This window comes from Gracilinanus agilis, chromosome 1, assembly GCF_016433145.1.
Source record: "Gracilinanus agilis isolate LMUSP501 chromosome 1, AgileGrace, whole genome shotgun sequence".
Lineage (NCBI taxonomy): Eukaryota > Metazoa > Chordata > Mammalia > Didelphimorphia > Didelphidae > Gracilinanus > Gracilinanus agilis.
The window spans coordinates 183,494,809-183,517,141 of NC_058130.1; the positions used below are offsets into that span (position 1 = coordinate 183,494,809).

Consider the following 22,333-nt stretch of genomic DNA (forward strand, 5'->3'; position numbering starts at 1 on the left):
TCAAACCATAAAATATACCTAAAATATAGAGGCCCATTTAAAAACAAAACAAAACACTGCTTTCTTCTGATTTTTCCCATCAAAGGTTTCCAAAAAAATAATACAGAAGTCATAGCTGAGGGTCAGTTCTGGACAGAGGCTACACAGGTAAGACTCAATTCAATTCAATTCTAAAAATATCTGTGAGGTACCAAAGTGCTAGGAATAGAAAAGAGGTATATACTCTGCCCTCCAGTAAGCCTTTAAAAATCTGCATATGCACCCCTAATCTCATTCCAGAACACTATGCAGTCTGAGATCCCCAACTGCCTGCTCAACATTACCACTTCCTGGTCTCATAGGCATCTAGAACGCAGTATTAACAATCCATCCATCTAGTCACCAATGCACATTACCTTAGAAACACCTTAGATTCTTTCCTCTCTCTCTCTCTTCTCCCACATTCTGTCAGGTGCCAAGACCTAAGCAACCTCAGATCTATTTCTTCTCTACGATCACACAGCCACCAGCCTGGTTCCTGTTCTCTCAACAATTACTGCTATAGTGCCCTGATTTTCTCCCTGTTTCCAATGCCCTTTCTAATCCATTTTATAAAGAGCCACCAAAATAATCTTTCTAAAGGGCAGTTCTGACTATATTACTCTCTGCTCAAGAATATTCAGGAAGGGGGCAGCTGGGTGGCTCAGTGGATTGAGAGTCAGGCCTAGAGATGGGAGGTCCTAGGTTCAAATCTGGCCTCAGATACTTCCTAGCTGTGTTATCCTAGGCAAGTCACTTAACCCACATTGCCTAGTGTGTGAATAGAATTAGCTTAAGCCCATTCATGGTCAAAACTCTACTATCAGAGATGATGTCATCCCCACCTCCCTTAGTGGGGAGGGGAGATGAGTTACCCACACGTGACAATAAGTAACAAATCAAGAACAAGGGACTGCCCAAAGGGCAGTCCAAATCAATGTAGAGGCTGCCATTTGTCCACTTGAATTAGAGGTGGACCCACAGGAAGTGATGAGAGACACTATCTCTTCAAGTATGTTGGTTACTTCCTATTGGGGCAGTTCCTGCTTTGAACTTGGTGCTGCAGCATCTCAGCTGAGACCTCAGGCTGCTTCCACTCTGAATTGTCACGTGGGCAAGTTAGGCTGATTTCCTTAACCTACCTTGGCGTTTTTCAGACTCTACCTTAAGTAGGCTCTTGTCTCTCTGATTGCTAAGGTCTTGTGGCGTGTAATTTAGTTTAATTAGCCTTTTAACCCTCTCTCTCTCTGTCCGGGCCTCTGCAGGTCTGGACTAGCCTCTCCCACTCTCTATTTCCCTACCTTCTACCCTTCCTAATTGTAAATAAATTACCTTAAACCCGATCCTGACTTGGGTCTATTTAAATTATGGAATCAATCTGAATCATTGATTCCTGGTGGCCACACCTTAAATATATATCTATAAATACCTAAAAGCTCCCTCTTACACTAGCCCTTACTGTTCTTCTACCTTAGAACCAATACAGAGTATTGATTCTAAGATGAAAGGTAAAGGTTTTAAAAAAAAAAAAAGAATATTGCTTCTAGGACAAAATATAAATTTTTCTGACATTTAAAGACCTTTATAATCTACCTCCAGTATACCCTCCCAGATATCTTTACTGTTATTTCCCAGCATACACACTAAATTCTGGACAAAATGATCTACTTACTATTACCAGAGGTTGGCAAAACCCCATGTCTTTGAGTGACTACAGTGCATCCCTTCTTCACCTCTACCTTTTAGAATTCCTATTTTATTTCAAGCCTCCTACTAAAAAGCTAGAGTGTCACCTACTAGAAACCTTTTTTGATCCCCCTAGTTATTATGCATTCTCTTCCTTCACAAATTATCTTTTACTTACTTATCTGGGTAAATAGTGTGCTTTCCCAATAGAATATTAACTTCAGGGAACACAATGATATTTGTTTTGTCTTTGTCACCTCAAAACCTACTACAATAGCTTGCCCAGAGCAGATATTTAATGAATACTTGATTAACTGAATGGAATTAAGAATTATCTAGCCAAGAAGAGTATAAGCTACCATTGTCTAGAACAATGTCGGCAACCTTTTTGGCAGTGAGAGCCATAAATGCCTGCAGAAGGAGGAGGATGGAGGTGGAAAGCGCTGGAATATGGGTGGGGGACTGAAGGGCCCCCTGGGACACATCCTGGGGCTCTGCCTGGACGGGTAGGTCGGGAGGTAGAGCCAGATATGGCTCAAGAGCCATATGTTGCAGACCCCTGGTCTAGAAGCTTAAAAAAAAAGTACAAAAATGTTCTACCATCAGAGAAAGAGCTTTATTGATATTTATGATCCTACAACAAAATTAAAACAGTATTTGTTTTATCCATAAATGTATCTTGACCACCTGTTAACATGCAAGGCACTTTGCTAGGCTCTTGGAGAATACAAAGATGATGGTCTCTTCAAAGAGTTTTAAATATGTTCATTTTAAATAGTTATATTGATTTTCTTAAGAAAGATATTCTTATGGTAATCATCAAAATAATCTGGTACTGGCTAAGAAATAGCATGGTGGATTAATGGAATAAATCAAGCACATAATACCTAGTAATAAATGTCCAGAGTAATTTACCATTTGATAAATAAAAATCTAAGCTTTTGGGACAATAATTCACTATTTGACCAAAAATTGCTGGGAAAATTTGGAAAATGGCATGGCAGAGACTGGGAAAAGACCAACATCTCATATTTTACATTGATTTAAAGTAAACGAACATGATTTAGACAAAAAAGGTGATACCATAAACAAATTGGGGAGACAAGGAATAGTTTACCTGTTCAGATCTTTGGATAAGGGAAGAATTTAGGACCAAACAAGAGATAGCGAACATTATAGGATATAAAATGGATAATTTTGATTATGTTAAATTTTTAAAGTTTTGTAAAAACAAATCCAAAGCAACCAAGATTAGAAAGAAAGTAGAAAGCTGTGGGAAAAAAAATTTTTTAACAGCAAATATCTCTAATCAGTCTCATTTCTTAAACTTATAGAGAACTAGGTCAAATTTATAAAAAAAAAATGTCATTCTCCAATTCATATGGCCAAAGGATATGAACTGGCTGTTTTAAGATGAAGAAATTAAAACCATTTATAGCCAAATTGTGAGAAGATAACAAGTGGTTAATTGTGAGAACTGAATGAACCATACTAACTCCATCTTGTGACTCAGTTCTAGAGCTAGTTAAGTTACCTTTCTATTCAATTATGACCTACTCCAAATTCTGTCTTGTGAGAAAAGTTTATTCAGTTGTGGGAATTAGGAGAAAATGTTATTGCACTGTTTGAATCTAGTCCTGTGTGTCTGGGAAACTGGACCACTTAGTGTGCCTGCTATTTAGAGACCCTTAAACAAGGAATTTGGTTTTATTGACCAGAAATGCAATTACACTCTAAGATTGATATAAGGAGTTTTCTCATAATTGTATTTCTCAAATGACCCATATATTTTATTTAAAAAGTGGTCTCATGCTGGTCAATCAGTTATTGTTTCCACATTCCTTTGATTGTTTACAGATAATTTAGGAGTGGGATACCTTTTTCCTGAATTCAGGGAATTGCAACTGTTCACTCTCCCCTTCCCAAAGTTGACTTTCTTAGTCCCAGAAATTCAGGGCCTTTTATTGTGGCTTCTTGTCTCTGCCCCTCTTCAAAGGGGCCAATCACAACTTCCAAATTGTCTAGCACTGCCCAGAAGGCAGTTTTTGTGGGAACCAGTTCTTACCTTCAGGAGGGTGAATACTTATCAAAAGGGTTCACAGATTCCAGGCTGATTGAATTTCTGAGGGTGTGAATTCTCTTAAGTGGTTTGTGAGCTCCTCCATCAAGCTTTTGTTGATTCAATCAAAAGGTGGACAAAGGAGAGTCAATCCTGTCTAGAGAGGTACTAAGTAGGGGTACTTAAGTTATTATCAACCAAAGTGTTAGCTCCAACTAGTCAAAGAGAATAAAGGATTCCCTTTCACAAGTGTAAACTCAAAGAGAACAAAGAATTCCCTTTTAATCAACTTGAAAATTCCTTAATCTTTCATCCAATTAGAAATCAGATTACCTAATGTTGTATTGTTTCCTTTTAATTAACTGGTCTTATTTTGTTGATTGTTTTTGCTGTATAAAAGTCTGTCTCCCTCTATCTTCAGGGTTCAACCCTAAACTGAGGAAAGGGCTTGGTCCCAATTTGTTGGGCAATTGGCATGCATTACTTACTGAATAGATAGGGTCAGAAGATCAGACATTCCCTCAGTATTTCATTTTTTGCTGGCTAAAATATGAAAAAATGTTCAAAATAATTCTTGATTAGAGAAATGCAAATTAAAACAACTCTAAGGTACTACCTCAGACTTATTAGACTGGCTAATATGACATAAAAGGAAAATAACAAATGCTGGAGGGAATGAAGAAAAATTGGAACATTAATGGATCAGAGATGGAGTTGTGATCTGATCAAACCATTCTGAGGGACAATCTGGAACTATGCCCAATGTCTCTAAAACTGTATGTACCCTTTGATCCAGCAATACCATTACTAGGCCTGTTTCCCAAAGAGATCATTAAAGAAAAAAGGAAAGGAAAGGATTTATTGGTACAAAAATATTTATTGCAGCTCTTGTTATAATAACAAAGAACTGGAGATTGAGGGGTTGTCCATCAAGTGGGAAATGGCTGAACAAGTTGTAGTATATGATTGTGATGGAATACTATTGTGCTATAAGAAATGATAGGCAGAATGATCCTGGAAAAATCTGGACTTGTATGAACAGACACAAAGTGAAGTAAAAAGAACCAAAAGAATATTGTATACAGTGATAGTAATATTCTCAGAAATGCAGTGATCCAAGACAATCCCAGAGACTCATAATGAAAAATGCCACCTGTTCTCCAGGAAAGAACTAATGAATCTGAATGGAGACCAAAACATACTGTATTTTCTTTTCTTTCTTCTTTTTTTTTAAATTTGGGATCTCTACAACAAAATGACTAATATAGAAAAATGTTTTATATGATTGCACGTGTAGAATGGATATCAGATTGTTTACCATCTCAGGAAAAAGGGAAGAGTGAGAAAGTGGAAGAGAAGTGGGAAGGAGGGAAAGAATTTGGAACTGAAATTTTTTTGCAGTGAGTGTTAAAAAATTGTTTTTACATGTAATTGAGGAAAAATAAGATATTTTTTAAAAAGGAAGATGCTTTTATTTCTTTCCCTTGAACTAATTTTTTAGAGATCCTCAGGATAAAATTGACAAGCATGAACAATTAAACATTGGGGACCACATATGAAAGATATCAACCTCAAACAATGTGCTCTATGGAAATGAAATTCTTTAATTCCAGGAGTGAAAAAGTCTGAGAAACATTAATTATACTAAAATCTGAGCAAAAAAGAGAACCTTTAAAATATCCAATTTCACAAGTTCAGTTAATTACAAGAAAGGTCTGACTGAGGGAATCTTTTTTTTTCTTTCCCTCAGAAAAAGTGGAGGCTTCCTGGGCAGTTAGGTGGCATAGTAAGTAAAGTGTCAGACCTGAATTCAGGAAGATTTATCTTCCTTAGTTCAATTTGGCCTCAGACACTAGCTGTGTGACTCTAAGCAAATCACTTAACCCTGTTTGCCTCAGGGTCCTCAACTGTAAAATGAGTTGAGAAGGAAATGGTAAACTACTCCAGTATCTTGGCCAAGAAAACCTCATCCAAATTGGGTAACAAAGAGTCTGACAAGACCAAAAGAACTGAACAACAGTAAAGGGTTGCTTCCACATTACCTATGAAGAGAAATAATCTCAAATATCTTCTTTCTCCAGGAAAACAAAGCTTTGCCTTTAGCAAGTTAAAAATTGAAATTTTTACCTAAACAATTGATCAACATCCCACTTCACTAATGACTCAGCCTTTGAAAACACAGATGAGACATTTAGGTAGATATACACAATGTTAAAGAATAAAAATTCATTATATCCTCATTCTACATATTGAATAATCACCAACTGGAGATGATTCATATATTCATCTGCAAGTGGCTGCCAAGAAATCTAAACTTTAGCTACAGGGAGGACTAGAGCACACTAAACTTTTAAAAGGAGATGGTAGACTATTAAAGTCTTACTCAACTGTTACTCAGTCCTGAAAACTTTTATTTCTTACTAAATTTAAAGCCAAAATCCCTCTTACATTGGTGTTTTTATTATAGTTCCCCAAAATTATCACTTTGGGCCACCTAAAATAGACTTTTTCTGTAAAAACCAATAGAATAGTAATAGATAGAATTTTCATATTAAAAGACTTCAGGTAGGTAAGGGTTCAAAGTTGTTGGGGTTTTTTAATTTATACATTTTATTTTGACCCAAAAGACATTTCCTAAGCAAACACCCAAATAAACCTCTCCTTGAAAGGTATTCCCCCAGTTAAACCAAATCACTTAGTAGCATGACTGTGATTATCAATATATGTCACTATGCACTTTCATAACTTGCCAAATGTTAACAGTAAGAAAGGATTATGGTAAAACTTAGGACCTTGGCAGAAACAGTGTCAACTAATCCTGTCAAGTAAATGAGACCTGATTTTCCTAGTCCTTTAAAGATAAATAAAAGGATACTTTTATTTGCATTGTTTATAATCATTGTGTATATTGGATTTTACCTCTCTTTTCTTTGTTATGCATCACATCAATATAATTGTCTTTAGACATTTCTCTGACTTCTGGTTATTGTCTTTTATTGAAGCATAGTGACATTCTATTAATCTATTAACAAGTATTTCTTAAAACCGTCAATGTGATGGGTATGCAAAAACAAAAATGAAAAAATGCATTATATGCCTTCAAGTAACTCATACTCTACTAGTAGAGATGTGTACACATAAATAAATACAAAATATATACTAAGAAAATGCAATGTAATTTCATGGATCAGGGCAGGTCACAAAATAATAGGAGACAGTATTTAAACTGAGCAGAGATCAAAGCAGTCTAAGGAAGTGAAGAGGAAGTTCATCCCAGGCATGGGTTAGTACAAGGAGATGTGCAAAGGCAAGGGAATGGGGATATGGAATATTCAGTGTCAGGAACAACAAATACGACAGTTTGAATGTAATTAAATAAATATATGTGTGTGTGTGTGTATATATATATATATATATATATATATATATATATATTAAAGGTTAGCAAATACTTGGAAAAGTAGGTTGGAGCCAGACTGTAAAAAGTTTTACATGCCAAGCAGAGGAGTCTATATTTTAACCTAGAAACAAAAGAAAGTCACTAGAGTTTTTTGAAGAGAGAAATGATACAATTAAATGTTTTCTTTAGGGGTATCATTTTGGCAGCTACGTAAAGATGGGAGACTTTAGCCAGAATAACCTATTAGGAAACCAATGCAATAGTTTGAGAAAGAAATTGAATAATGGATTGTGAGCAGAGAAAACAGTACAGATATAAAAGCTACTGTGGAGATAACATCAACAAGAATTGGCAACTCCTTTGAATATAGAAATAAGAGGAAGAAGAGAGAAGAGGGTGATTCTTAGACTGAAAATCTGTGTGACTAAAGGAATAGTGGTACCTTTGACAGAAACAAATAAGTTAGGAAGGAAAATGGATATTCAAGGAAAAAGATAATGGGCTATTTTTGACCTGCTGAGGTGCAGGTGTCAATAGGATATCTAGTAGCAATATCTAATGCACAATTGTTGATACAGGACTGGAGTTTAGAATGGAAACCAGACCTAGATATATAGATCTTGGAGTGAGCTATATAGATAGTTGTGTAATAATTAAAATGGGTTTGACAAATATAAGAATTTTTAAAAGTTGTGGTCACCATTTATAAAAATTAACTCTTAAGTGTTAAAAAGAAAAGAGAGGAGATATATGTTCTTCTTTCTTTGTATCTCCTCCTATTAATACTACTATCTCCCTATAGATCTTCCTTCTAGATATTAGAAATTGGTTGGTATGTAGATTTTAGGAATACTATGGATGAAGGAGGGATTAGGTGCCCAAGGCCTAAACCAGCTATAGTTGGTGAAGGAGGAACACCCACAATAGCTATTGATATAATCTATCCCTCCTCTTCTCTCTCTTACAGGCTTGGTTGGTTAAGCCTGTCATTGCTTCCTTCTAACAGTTGCCCAGGTTGGGACCCCTTGAAAGGTTAGATAGATGGTTAACCTCCCTAGGCCCAACCTGAGATTGGATTAATTGTTAATAAGCTTTTGATTGGCTTTGGATTCTCCTTTCCCAAGGGCTGTGATAGAATAACCAATCAGGAAGGTACTTGTTAAATCACTGTATTAACTATTAATGGGGAAAGGATATTGTTTGGCTACTAAGCTAATCATTGATCAGGACTGGAGACTGCTACTCTGGTAGAGGCTGGAAGTCTTCACCCTCTCAATAACTCTGACCTGACCTGGCCACAGCCAAGTCAAGAAAATAGAGAAGGCTATTGATGTTGATTGATGATCTGTAAATCCTCTCAGCTCTACTACCAATAATACTGATGGATCACTAGCTCTCTCTCAGTCAAGTTACAGGGTCAGGTTCAGGCCTACCCTCTTCTTCTTCTTCAACCCTTCACCTCCCTCTGTCCTAGGTCTTGCTCCGAGAGAAGTTTGCTCAAGTCTCAGCTCTGAGTTCTGAGACCTCAACTGTAGTTCCTAGTGGACATTTATAGGGTGGGGCCAACCAACTCCTGCCCCTGGCTCACAGCATCTGGGAACATTCCAAATTCTCAAATGCCATCCCTGTCAGCCAAGGTGGTATCCATCTTATCCCAGATAATGATTTTAACATAAGTCATGAGACTGTTAGTATCTTTAGTAACTTTTTACAGTAGGGTAGAGATAGTATAGAGAGGGAAATGTAGAAAGGTGAGAGGGGAATTGTCTAGCCCAGTGATGGGCAAACTTTTTAAAGAGGGGGCCAAAAGAAAGGAAATGCTCATCTGTCAGTCTGTTTCTAAGGCAACTCTTTCAAAGTGTCATTGTATTGTATCCTACTCACTGTATTCGTCAGATTAGGAATAATGCCATATGGTGGGTTAGAATATTTCAGGGGGTTGCATTTGGCCCGTGGGCTATAGTTTGCCCATCACTGGTCTAGCCTATCAGTCTAAGTCTGCTCCAAAGAAATCTAGCTTGCTCCCCAACAAAGTTCCAGTCTTTGGCCAGATGAGTGGGACAGTCTCAGCCTCCAGGTTTCAATCTCCTGGTGGAATTCTGCAAAAGTCTCTCCAACACAGAATGAATCCAACACAGAATTGAATGCCTAATCAAGCTAAGCCACACCAGACTGAGCCACAAAGACTGAGCCAAGGGTACCAGAGGTCCCACTTATTCAGTTTTCTCCACCCATCAACTCTCCCCTAAACATCTCAGGAATCAATTAAAGTTTCTTAATTTGCCAGGCACTCAGATCTACCTTCTGTCTTCTAAGGGTGTGAACTTTTATCAAAAGAATTCTCAGTTCCTGACTGATCAAGTTAAAAGGGTGGAGCATTCCAAGTACTTGATTGATTAAGTTAAGATAAAAAAAAAAAAAAAAAAAACCCTTTCCAAGTTGAAACCATAGAAGCTGATGAAATTACTTAGAGATAGAACACAGACATAAAAGAAAAAAAAGAAATGTAGGAAAGAAACATATAACTAAAGGCGGAGGTAACATATGGATGATAATCTAGCAAAAAAAAAAAAAAATCTAGAAGATAGCACCAAAAAGGCAGGAAAGAAAGAAGAGAAGTATTATGGAAATCCAGAGAAGAAAGCATGGTCAAATTATCAAAAGCTACACAGAGATCAAGAAAGAGGATGAAGAAAAGGCCAAAATTTTCACAATTAGAAAATCAATGACCCATATAAATAAAATATTTTTAGCAGCACTTGCTGTGTTAGCACAGAACTGGAAACAAAGCAGATCAATTTAAAGAATAGTTAAACAAACTGTGGTATATGATTGTCATGACATATTATTGTAAAAGGAAATGATGAAGAGATGGTTTCAGAAAAACCTGGGAAGACTTATACAAACTGAAGCAAAATGAAGTGAACAGAACTAGGGAGAACATTGTACATGGTGACAGCAATATTATAATAATAATCAACTATGAAGACTTGGCTAATCTGATTAATACAATGATTTATAAAAATTCCAAAGGATTCATGATGAAAAATTCTATCCTCTTTCAGAGGGAAAACAATAGATTCTGAGTACAGATGGAGATATATTCTTTTTCTTATCTATTTTTCTTGCTTTCCCCCCACACACACACACACAACATGGCAAAAGTGGAAATGTTTCGCATGACTTCATATGTATAATGGGTATGATATTTCTTGCCTTATCAGTGAGTAGGGGAGGGGTTGAGGAAAAGAGAATTTGGAACTGAAAATTAAAAATATAAAATTTTTTAAAGTGAATATAGCAAAAGTATAAAGATAAAATACAATCTTAAATAAAGAGATAAGGCACTCCCAATATATCCCTTCATAGAGGAAAATGTTTTTAGATTTTTACAATAAATTGCTTAGTTGTGTTGATTTTTTTTCCTCTTCTTTTTCTTAAAAAAAAAAATACTATTTGTTTTATAGGATGGCTGGCAGAAAGGGGTAGAGAGAGGGACACAGGGGAAAACTATGATGATTTATTGTAAAAAGACATCAATAAAAACTTATTTTTTTAATTTATTGGTAATTTTAGAGAGAACAATTTAAGTTGATTGAGATCAGAAGCCATAACAGAAATGGCTGAGAAGTGAACTCCTGTGGACTTCTCCATGATGTCCCAGAAATCTCTTTATCCTGCAAGATCATTTAAGTCATGGATCTCAGGCCTCATAAGTGCCCTCTGAACCTTGAGCCCCTCCCTTTGACTAGAGAGCATAAAGGAAAATAAATATCTCCCAGAGCCTCCTTTTGGGTAAGGCAATCAGGGTCTTATTTCCCACCCAGCAACACTCCTTTCCTCCCTGTCCCCTCTCATCCTTGTAACTGGGTACCTTTCCCTGCACATATACTTTTAGGCTTCTTTTTATATGTTGCTTTCTACCATTAGATATAAAGCTCCTTGAGGTGAGGAATTGTCTTTTCTATTGTATCCCCAGACTTTAGAAAAGTGCCTGGAAGATAGTAGGTGTTTAAATAATATTTATTGACTGAAATCAAAGGGAAAATATTTATGCATACTCAACTTTTGTTATGTATTTGACTACAAAAGAGAAGACATAGGACAAGAGTTAAAGGGAACCTTAGGATAAAGTGAAGGATTTTTTGCAGACGGAAGAAATATATTATAGCCATATGATAATTTTATCAGGTTTTCTTTAATTCCTGGACATATTTTTCCTAGCTTTTTGTTTCCATAAATAATGCCATTACAGATTATTTTTAAAATATATGAGTCTTTTGATGTCATTAGCTACCTTAGGATATAATTATAAAAGGTCAAAGGATATGAACAATTTTCTAGAATAATTATAAGTGTTTCTAAAATGTCTCCACAAATGATCAATTGTGTAGACTTAGCTACTCCTAGGACAATTCTGAGGGACTTAAGACAAAGGACTCTATTCACCTCCAGAAAAAGAATTGTTGGAGTCAGAATGCAGATCAAAGCATGTGATTTTTTAATTAATTTATTTGGTTTTATGTTTTATTTGATTATTCTTTTACAAAAATGAATAATATGGAAATATGTTTTGCATGATACATATATAACCTGGATTGAGTTGTTTGCCAGCTTCAAGAGGGGGAATGAAATAAGAGGGAGACAATATGGATCATATAACTTCAGAAAATTTAAGTGGAAATTTGTTATTATATGTAATTGCTAAAAAATAAATAAAAATAAAATGTCTCCATAAGCAATACATTTTATCCTATCTTCCAATAGCCTCTCTCCAATAACACATTTTTCCATCTTTTACTATCTTTGCCAAATTGATGCATATTACGCAATTACTCAAAATTGTTTTAATTTGCACTTATCTCATCAACAATGATTTTGAACAACTTTTCAGATGGTCTTGATAGTATACATTTCTTCTTTTAACAATTTTTTCATATCCATTGACCATATATCTTAATATTAGCAGATTTGCTAAGTTTTTTAAAACTTAGACTGGAGAAACTTAACAAGAGAAACCCTCCAGTCAAACCTAAACGTTTCTTACTTACACTTGCCACATTGGCACTTGTATAGAACCATTTAACTTTCTTAAGACTGAAAATTTCTAATATAGATATATGGATAAATAGAGTCGGAAAAATAACAGCCACTCCTTCTCCTAAGTGATACTGAAAGAAAAGTTCAGGGGTCTAGCCCTAATCTCCCTAGCAAAAAGACTAAGTAAACCACCTCAGGTTCATGCCATATAGTTGACAGGATGAGGAGTGTTTAGCCTAAAGACAAGACTTGGGTAGAATATGATACCTATATTCAAGTACTTGAATGTAGAAGATGGATTTGATTTGATTCTACTTTTTCACAAAAAGCAGAACAATTTACAGAGAGGTAAATTTAGATTTGGAATCAGAAAAACTGCCTAACAATTAGAATTTCCAATGGTAATCTGTAATGCAAGGTGGCTAACAGAAACTTTTTGCTTCTATAATTTCTAACGGTCACAAAAAGTCAGTTAAACATCTTAGAATCTTCAGAAAGTCAGTTAGAACTTAAAGCTATAAATAGAGGTGAAGTTCCAACGGAGGAGGCTTTTGCCTTCTGGCTTTCGCTTTGGCCTTTTGGCTTTGGCCTAATTGCTTTGGCCTTGGCCTGTGCTTATTTTGTTTTGGGGAAATTTGGACCTATCTCATTTCTCTGGACCTCTCCCTGATCTCCCATCTCAATCCCTCCCCTTCCTTGATTTTTCCTTTGGGTTCTGGTTGGAAGCGAGGGCTTGGTGATTAGACATTGTGGGTTTTAGTTTTTTTTAGATAATTGGAGTATCCTCAAATAAGTTCCCCCTAGGTTTGATAAAGACTTTACTTAAAAGGCAGTCAAATCTTCCTGACTGGGAGAGCCTGACTCTCTCTGTCTAAACCTCTCTGCGACCCATCCCCCACCCTCACTCCTCTCCCTAGCAGCAATTAGAAAACCCTGAACCCCCTCCCCCCTTCTGACTGACCCTGGTATTAATCCTCTTGTTACCTATTCAAACCCTGTGGTGAATCATTGTGTCAAAAATTAAGACAGGGGCTCAAGGGTTAAGAAATAATTTTCTTTTATTTCTTGAGAAAACTCGGGCATCCATCTTGGCAGGAAGTACCTACCTCAAGACTTCCTCCAGCCATCAGTTTGACTGGCAGGGAGGGGACCTCTGGACTCCTCCCAAAGGAGACTGAAGAAACTTAACAAGAGAAACCCTCCAGTCAAACCTAAACATTTCTTGCTGGCCCTAATTTCCTCCCTGTATCCTCTTTCTCAAGCCTCTGGGAATAAACCTGTTTTAGCTGCCTCTCCTACACAGCCCATTTCCTTTATCTCCAATATATACCTTCCCCTACCTCCTATATACCTTCCCATACCTTCATTCCTCCTCCAATCACCCTAATATCCCCATTTATCCTTTGACCCAAACTGCATTTCCTTGACCTACTCAGATTATTTACATTCTTTTTTGATAACATTAATCCCCAATTACCCATTATCCTTCCTCAACACCCAAATTGCTTTCATTTGACCCTACTCAGATTACTTATATTTTTTGATAACATAACTTAGCTGTCTCATGAGAAAGTTGGTTTTCCCTCCCTACACACCTTCATGCAAATATTCAATGACTACTATATTATAGATTTGATTCTCTTTCAGGGGATGGACTACAGTTCTTTTCAACTCTGAAATTAAGTCTGAGGGTCACACTGAATGTAATAAATATCTTCTTATAACACATAATGGTCAATAACATCCACTTATCAATACACAGAATCAATGAATTTAGAACTCTAAAGCACTTTAGAGATCACATTGTTCAACACCCTCATTTTATATATTAGGGAACTAAGTCCAAAAAAGGCAAGGTAATATGCCCAAAATTACTACTTCAATTTCAACATACTTTCAACTTACTAATATGATGTTCTTCCATGATTAATCAAATCAATTGTACTGCTGTGTGTGTACACTGGCAAAATATAGATAGTTAAACTACACTGGGGCAGATAGGTGGCACAATATATAGAGTATCAAAGTCTGAAGTCAGGAAATCTTATCTTCCTGAATCCTAATCTAGCCTCAGACACTTGTTAGCTGTGTGACCCTGAGCAAGTCACTTAACTCTATTTGTCTCATTTTCCCCATTTGTAAAATGAGTTGGAGAAGGAAATGGCAAACCAAAACAGAATCTTAACCAAGAAAACTCGAAATAGGGTCATGAAGAGCCAGACACAAATGAAACAATTGAAAAATAATAAACAACAAAAACTATACTGTGCTATTTGAATAGGCTAGTAGTGTATCTAGAAAACTGGCACAATGTAATATCTCTATTCAAAGATAAACAGGAAAAAATTCACTATGCTTTGTACCCTACCCCCCAAATTTTTCCATTTTCAAATTTTCAACTCTTCCAGTTAGGAGAGCCATTGAGGAAAGAATTTTGAAGAAAACAGGAAATTTTCATTCTGTCCTTAGGTATATGCCTGCCAAATTTTAAGGTACAATTTCAATCCAGCTTTCTAGAAGTTATTCAAGATATATTTTTAAATGTATTCTTAGGAAGCAATTTTACTTAGAGCAAAAAAGACTTAAAAAGCAATGAAATGGAAGCTCTGCCCAGCAATAAGCATGGGACCATAAATCACTGGAATTTTTAACAAGAAGAATTGAATTCTTAGACAAGTTAGGAACTTCTAATATAACACTGGTGACACAAATTTTTCTAATAAGAGGGTCTGAGTGTCCTTCCAAATCAAATGTTTAAAAGCATGGAAAACAGGAATGTTGTATGATGGATTATTAGTCCAGTTTGATAGGAGTTTGGCATTCTATACATACTTCTCCTATTAACTCAATTTTGTGGCTTTGGACAAGTCACTTAACCTCTCTAGGTCTCTGTTCCCAAACTTATAAAATAGAGATTTGAGCTGATGGCTTCTTTGATCACTTCCTGTTCTAACTTAATATGGTTTTATTTCTACAATAAGCATAAATAGAAGCAATAAGAATATATGTTATCAGTCCCATTGGCAATTCCATGGGGAAGAATAATTAATGGCTTCAAAACAAAACTCAGGTATCATCTACAGGAGCCCTTTTCTTAGTCTACTAGTTGTCAGTGTTCAGCTCTTATAAAATTACTTCGTTACATATGTTTTATCATCCCCCAGAAGATGAATACCTGGAAGGGAGATATATTTCATTTCTGTTTTTTAATACCTGCGGGACAACACAGCATCAACACTTGTATAAATTAAATGTAATAAAGTTATGTTGTTTTGAAGTTAAAACAGTAATTTAGATTTTGATGCCAGTTGCATTTCATTGCTTTTTTGGAATCTATGGAACTTATTCTTCATCAAAAGTAATAAAACACAGATAGAACTGAGGAAATATGATTTTATTCAAGATGGGTCCAACAATTTATAAATTTTTGATGTTCTAGCATCCTTCGTGCCCACTGCCACTTGTTAATATTCTCTTTTCAAATTTTTATAAAGACATTTTTTGAGAGTTATTACAAAAGCAACAACCTACCAATTAGAACTGTCCAACCATGGAACAGACTGTTTCATGAAGCCATAAATGGAGGACATCTATTAGGAACACTGTTAAAAAAAAGAGTTCTCCATATGGAGGAAGATTGGAACGGAATGTAAGTAAAGTTTAATTCTAAGATAATCAATCAGAATTTTTTTACAAATAGACATTTTTGCTTGGGCTTAAGATAGGCTTCTCTAAAAGTTACATTAATTCTTCCAATCCACTAGAGACAACTTGATAAATTATTGCTTTGTTGCACAAAATGGAATCTTGTATTAGTATAGTTTCTCAAATGCCTGACTTACTTAATTAGCTTAAACAACAGAAAAATCTAACTTGTGATTTGAGTATTATACGTGTGTGTGTGTACATATAAAAATATATATACACAGACATGCCTATATATAAATATACATACATATGTTTAGACATAAATTTAGCCACAAATTGAATGCAATGCTTTAGAAAGTCCCACTAAAATGACAGAATATTCTGCTAGGAGCTAAAACAGAAAAATGTATAGAGAATATAGTTCATTTTTAAAATATCACAAATATTTTAATAACAAAGATAGAAATTCCAGGTAGAATTGATGTCATGAAAGACCCCCTACATCATCTAGGAGAAGCAAAAGGGGAGAGGGGAATAAAAAAGTATTAAGTAGACAAATCTACCAATTTTACTAGTTAATGTCTCCAGCTTAAGCCAAAGCTGTTGCCTGAAGGAAAAAACACTTCACTTGACATGTAAAATACAGGAAAGATTAGTTGTCCATTTCCTCTTGCAAAAGTGAGTAAAGGTGAAAGTGGGAAGCATTAGTTTTCCTCAGCTTATTTGACATATGCCTAGAGGGACACAACAGTAGTAAAAGAAAATACCATGTTAATAAGTACAAGTCCTTAGAGGAAAGCCAGCCCCATTTAAAAAAATACTCTTTTCAGTGGCTTACACAATGAAATTGATAGCACCAGGTAGATGGATAGATACATGGATGGATGGATGGATGGATGGACTAATGGATAAGTAAATAGATAGGAACATAAAGTGAGCATTTATTAAGTGATTACTATGTGCCAGGGATAAAACTATAAGCAGCAAGACACATTATGTTAAATGTCAAAATTCCATATATTCTCTTTAATTGGGACCACAATTTTATGGGTAATTCAGTCTACAGCTGATTTTTTAAAGTCATTTAAATCTCTGTCCCATAACATATAAAATGAGGATGATAATATAATACCTTCCTCACAAAGTTGTCATGAGAAAAATACTTCTTGGAGTATTATAATGATATAGCTCCCATCTACCTTTTCAGACTTATTTTATTCCTACATAAATTCTCTGTTTCAGATGAACACTTATTTTCTCTGAACTAACTTTTCAAGCTTAGCATGCCATTTCCCACCTCTATTCTTTTGCCCATGCTGGAATACCCTCATGTCTGGAATATATAAGTAACCCTTACTGAGATAGGTAGACTTTTCCTTCATCTTTTGCTGGTTCTTGCCTAGGACTGAGCATTCTGGAGAGCAGAATTAAAGAGCTGAGAGTAAATTTCCTAAACTAAACAGGGATAGGAATGCCACAAAGTGTTATACTGTCTGAAGTACTTTAAAAAGTCAAAATGAATGGCATGACCAGAGGATAGGTAAAGACCACCAAGAAACAAAGACAGCAGAAGACCATATGAAACCATGAAGAAAAGACTGTTGGATTGGACTTGTCCAGTCTCTTTTGAATGATAATGGAACAGGGAGCAGAAGAAAGAAAAAGGACATCCACTCAGGATAGTAGACATATGAGCAAGACTTGGCAAAGCACTACCAAAGGAAGAGAGATATGGCCTGTTGTAGAATACAGATGCCAGAGTAAAAAGTTCAAATATCTCCTGATCCTCCCGCTTCTGACAAACTGCTCAGAAGTCAGGCTGATGTAGCCTAGCAATACATTTCCAACACCCTAAGACTGAAACAGAGCATTGGAAGAGAGAGGATCCAATGCAAATGCAAATGGCAATATTACTTGGCAAATGGTTTCTGGAAGCATAATTTCCTTGAGAGACATCTAAACTTTGCTACTCTTACCTTAACCTTGAAAAAAATACAAGGATGAACTTAAGTCATTAATGAAGTTGGCTGTTGCTGCATTTCCAACATTAGTCCTTTATCTGAATGACCACCTACCATTTGTAGTTGTTTCTATGTCCTATTAATTTTTATTTATTTGGCAAAATTATATTAAACTGTTTGCTTTCTTGTGGGTCACATGGACTGAAGGACACAAGACTCAATATAAAACAAAACATTAGACATTCTTAAGCTATATTTGAATATTTTCCCAAAATAAAATTGCTGACCCAGACAAATTGGAACCAAGGTTTAATAAAGTATTAGTTTCACATAATTATTTTATATTTTTTAAAACCCTAGAACAAGCTTAGATGACTGGTTGCCAGAAGCCAATAAAGGAAGAAGAGAAGCCCTACAGTTAGGTCCCAGGGGTCCATGAAATTTTTTTCATATTTCAATAACTTAATTTCGATTTAATTATTTTCATTGGAATTATGTACATTTTATTGGTGCATTTAAATTATCTGAGGGGTAGCTAGATGGCACAATGGATAGAGAGCTAGACATGGCATCGGAAGGACCTGGGTTCAAATCTAACTTCAGATTCTTCCCAGCTGTGTGACCCTAGACAATTCTAAAAGGAGTCCATAGACTTCAGCAAATTGTCAAAGGTATCCAGGACACCAAGAAAAAAGGGTTAAAAACCCCTGAATTAGGACAACCTTCTTACTATCCTACCAGATAGGTGGGCTACTCTATTTTCTCTACTTTTATAAATGGAGATGAAAATCTTCATTTCATGTAACATCTATCCTCATTACATATTAAGTATTTAACTCTGCTTTTTCTAATTTTTTTTTTAAACCCTTGTACTTCGGTGTATTGTCTCATAGGTGGAAGATTGGTAAGGGTGGGCAATGGGGGTCAAGTGACTTGCCCAGGGTCACACAGCTGGGAAGTGGCTGAGGCCGGGTTTGAACCTAGGACCTCCTGTCTCTAGGCCTGACTCTCACTCCACTGAGCTACCCAGCTGCCCTCTAATTCTTTTGATAATAATAGTTACCATTTATAGAGTGCTTTATGGTTTGTGAAGTACTTTAAGTGCTTATTTCATTTAATCTTCATTTAAAAAAACTGTGAAATAGATAGTTTTATTATGCCTGTTTTAGAAATGAGGCAACTGAAGGTACAAGAGGTTAAAAGTCTTGCCCACAATCACCCAGCTAAAAAAATTGTAAAATAAGATTTGAAGACTTAAGTCTTCCTAATTTCCTATCTAGAGCTCCAACCTCTACCCCAACTACCTGACCTTCAGAGGTCTGCTTAGATGTTACCTGTTTCAAGAAGCTTTTCCTGATATCCCCATACCATTAGTGCTTTCTCCCTCCATGGAAATTTTCATTTGTGTATGTGATGTATCTTTGTATTCCCAATGCCTAACATAATGCCTTGTTTGCAGTAAGTATTCAATGTTTATTGAACAGAATAAACATGTGCTGTTACAAATATTATTATAAAATAAAATTACATTAAAAACTTAGGCTTTATTTAAATTTCATTTAGTAATGAAGTAATCTTTTTGTTTTGTTTTGTTTTGTTTTTTAAACAAGACACCATTTCACAAACCCATAACCCCTCATACGACTGGAAATTTTTCCTGAGATGACAGTTTCTGGTTTTTTATAGATTATATGATTTAATTAAAATGTAAATATTATAACTTTCTGTGCTCCTAAAGAAAGCTGAATCTTCTCTTAATTTAATAAGTTTAATAATGGAAAATGAGAACACTGAAATGCAAAGCTTCCTATCAGATGCTGTGAAAAAACAGATGGTCTTCTTGGAACACTTCCATGTATGCCTCTTGACCTATATGTCAGTGTTTAAACCATTTTCTGATTTATTACTGACACTAGAGTTAATTTTAAGTAAATTATTATTATTAAATACTAGAACTGGAATTTATCTCCATAAGGCACTGAGAGTAGTTCTCTATTTCTAAGAACTTTACATAAACCATTCAAGTCAAAAAACGTGAATCCTTTTTCTTCAAGAACTCCAAAGAAGAAGTGATCATACCTTCCCTGGAAGTACATATATCTTCAATAATCTACATTTCTGTAAAGTTATATTGTATGTTCAATCCCACTCTCTTCTTTTGCAATTGAAATAATTTACTTTTGTTATTTCCAGAAAGGAACTGAAAGCTGGCTTATCCTCTGTCCTAAGATAAATACTTCTGGAGCCCACATTCTTCAGAAGAGATATTCCTAAGTTATCACAAGTCAAAATTTTGTACATTGAATCCTAAATTTTTTTTAATTCTTACCTTCTGACTTAGAATTGATACAAAGTATCAATTCCCAGGTAGAAGAGTTGTAATCTTTAGGCAACTGGAGGTAAGTGACTTACCTAGAGTCACATAGTTGGAAGTGTTGGAGGCCAGATTTGAACCTAAATTCTCCAGACTATAAGGGGCTCTTTATCTACTGAACCACCCAGTTGCCACTCCTCAAATCCTATTTTAAAAGTATTAGGAAAGCTGGCTTCTTACAGGAATGCTGTGGTGAATTGTCATATAATAATATTTTTGTGACATGAATCATGACCTTCAATTTACCTTAGGAAACTGGATATTTTTATTTTTATGCTGAACTTTTAAAATAGGATCTCTATTTTAGAACAGGAAAAAAAAATCAATCACCTAACTATATAACAAACCTCAAAGAGTTATAACTAAATGAAATCCCAAGCCAACAAATAGTTGCTGCAAGTAGGGCTACTCTGATTTTTTGCCTTCTTTTCAAACATCCTGTCAAAATGATTCAGATACAGAATACATTTTCAAACCAATATTTACTATTTCATTAGTTTTCCAACAAATAACAAAAAACCTTGAAAAAACTTATTTGAAGGCTATACAAGGCTAAATCTATCAAAATAAAATGCAATTTTTTAAATATTAAAGTAACATTTTAAGGTTTCCTTACATCTGAAAAAAGATCTCTTATCTCTTCTTATAGAGAAATGGAAAAGTACAAAATCTTGGTCCTTAAGGAACAAAATTAGAAATACAACAAAAATCCTGCAGAAAGGCATATCTTTTAAGGAAACAATGAGATTAAAAACCTCTAATACCAGAAAGCCTCAGATTCAGTAGTTATACCTGACACACAGTAAGCATTTTAAAACATTTTTTTCTGTCCTGAACATGGTTTTCTGAAAACTACATCAACAGACCACCTTGAACATATTTTTCAATTCAATTCGATATAAATGGTGTTATGTACTCAGGACATGTTGAAGTTCATTTGTATTTGGAGATAAACATTTGAATTCCAATCCCAGTTCCACCACTTAATACCTATTAATACCTAATAGATTAGGATCTAATCTAGCTATGGGCATATCACTTTCATATGAAGGCATCATGTTTCAAACATGTAAAATGAGGGGACTGGACTCCCAAAGATCTTTAGAGTCCTTTCTAGAGCTAAATCCTATATGGCATTGTGCTACAGAGATATTAAAATCACTAAAGATATGAAAACTTTAAATGATATAGTCCCTACTCAAGGTGTTTACAGCTATACAAAGGACTAAGATGTGAACATATATACTATTTTAAAAGCTAGAATATAATATTAATATAAGTAAGGTCACAAAGTAAGGCTTGAAGGATTCAGGAAGGGAGGAATAATTTTTTAATTAGAGATTTCAGGGACGGCTTCATAGAAGAGGTGCTACTCTCTAAGCTAGCCCTTGAAAGAAGGCAAAGATTTAAAGAGACAATGATATGAAGGGAACCTGTCCAGGTATGGAGGATCCATTTAATATTTATAGGCAAAGAACTTACCTAAGCCTCTGAAGTATACAATATAATGACAGAAGGTTCTCAAACAGTTTGTTACCTAGCTGGGAACAGAGTATATAAATACAGAAAGATAACGAATACTATATAGCTATTAAATGTGGTATAACAGAAGCTATAAGAGTTTTAAGAAATTCTGTTATGAACTAAGAGGGAGGGGATTCCGAGGCAAAGATAAGGCGCTGAGGTAGGTTTCTAGAATGACAGGCAGGATAAGTTCAATCAATCAAAATCAATTTCTCTCCTTCCCATTCACCTTCCCCCTGACAAATGAAAAAGAGAAACAAAGCTTTTGTAACAAATATGTATAGTTAAGCAAAATAAAGACAGGTAGGATTTAGTTAAGTAGAAGGATGGCATTCCAAGGAGAAGGAATAGTGTGGAAGAATCTGGAGGTACAAAATCAGAAGGAATATTGAGCAAATAAAAAATCAATTTAGCTATAACAAACTATTGCTAATAAGTGTAAACTCCTTAAGGGTAGAGACTTGTTTAAAAAAATTAGGTTTTTATATTTGAATATCTAGCTCAGAGAGCTGATCAATCTAATACATCTCAACAAACAATAAAAGCTAGCAATGAATTGGGTAAGAATCCTAATTGTGAAGTAAGAGAATTTAAATTCAACTCCCATCTCTGACTCTTACTAG

At 35.2% G+C, this 22,333-nt stretch overlaps 1 protein-coding gene across 2 annotated transcripts in view; it reads right to left on the bottom strand.

The window, feature by feature from the left end:
* Positions 1-22,333, bottom strand: part of SNX29 (sorting nexin 29) — a 714,032-nt gene that overhangs the window by 324,954 nt on the left and 366,745 nt on the right. Inside the window, exon 16 of one of the 2 annotated variants that reach the window (XM_044659176.1) lies at positions 4,240-4,306. The exons of the other annotated variant lie outside the window; for it this stretch is intronic. Coding sequence (XP_044515111.1) covers positions 4,265-4,306 — 42 coding nt within the window. The 3' untranslated portion in view covers positions 4,240-4,264. Of the gene's footprint in view, positions 1-4,239; positions 4,307-22,333 lie in introns of those variants that run through there. 2 annotated transcript variants of the gene reach the window in all.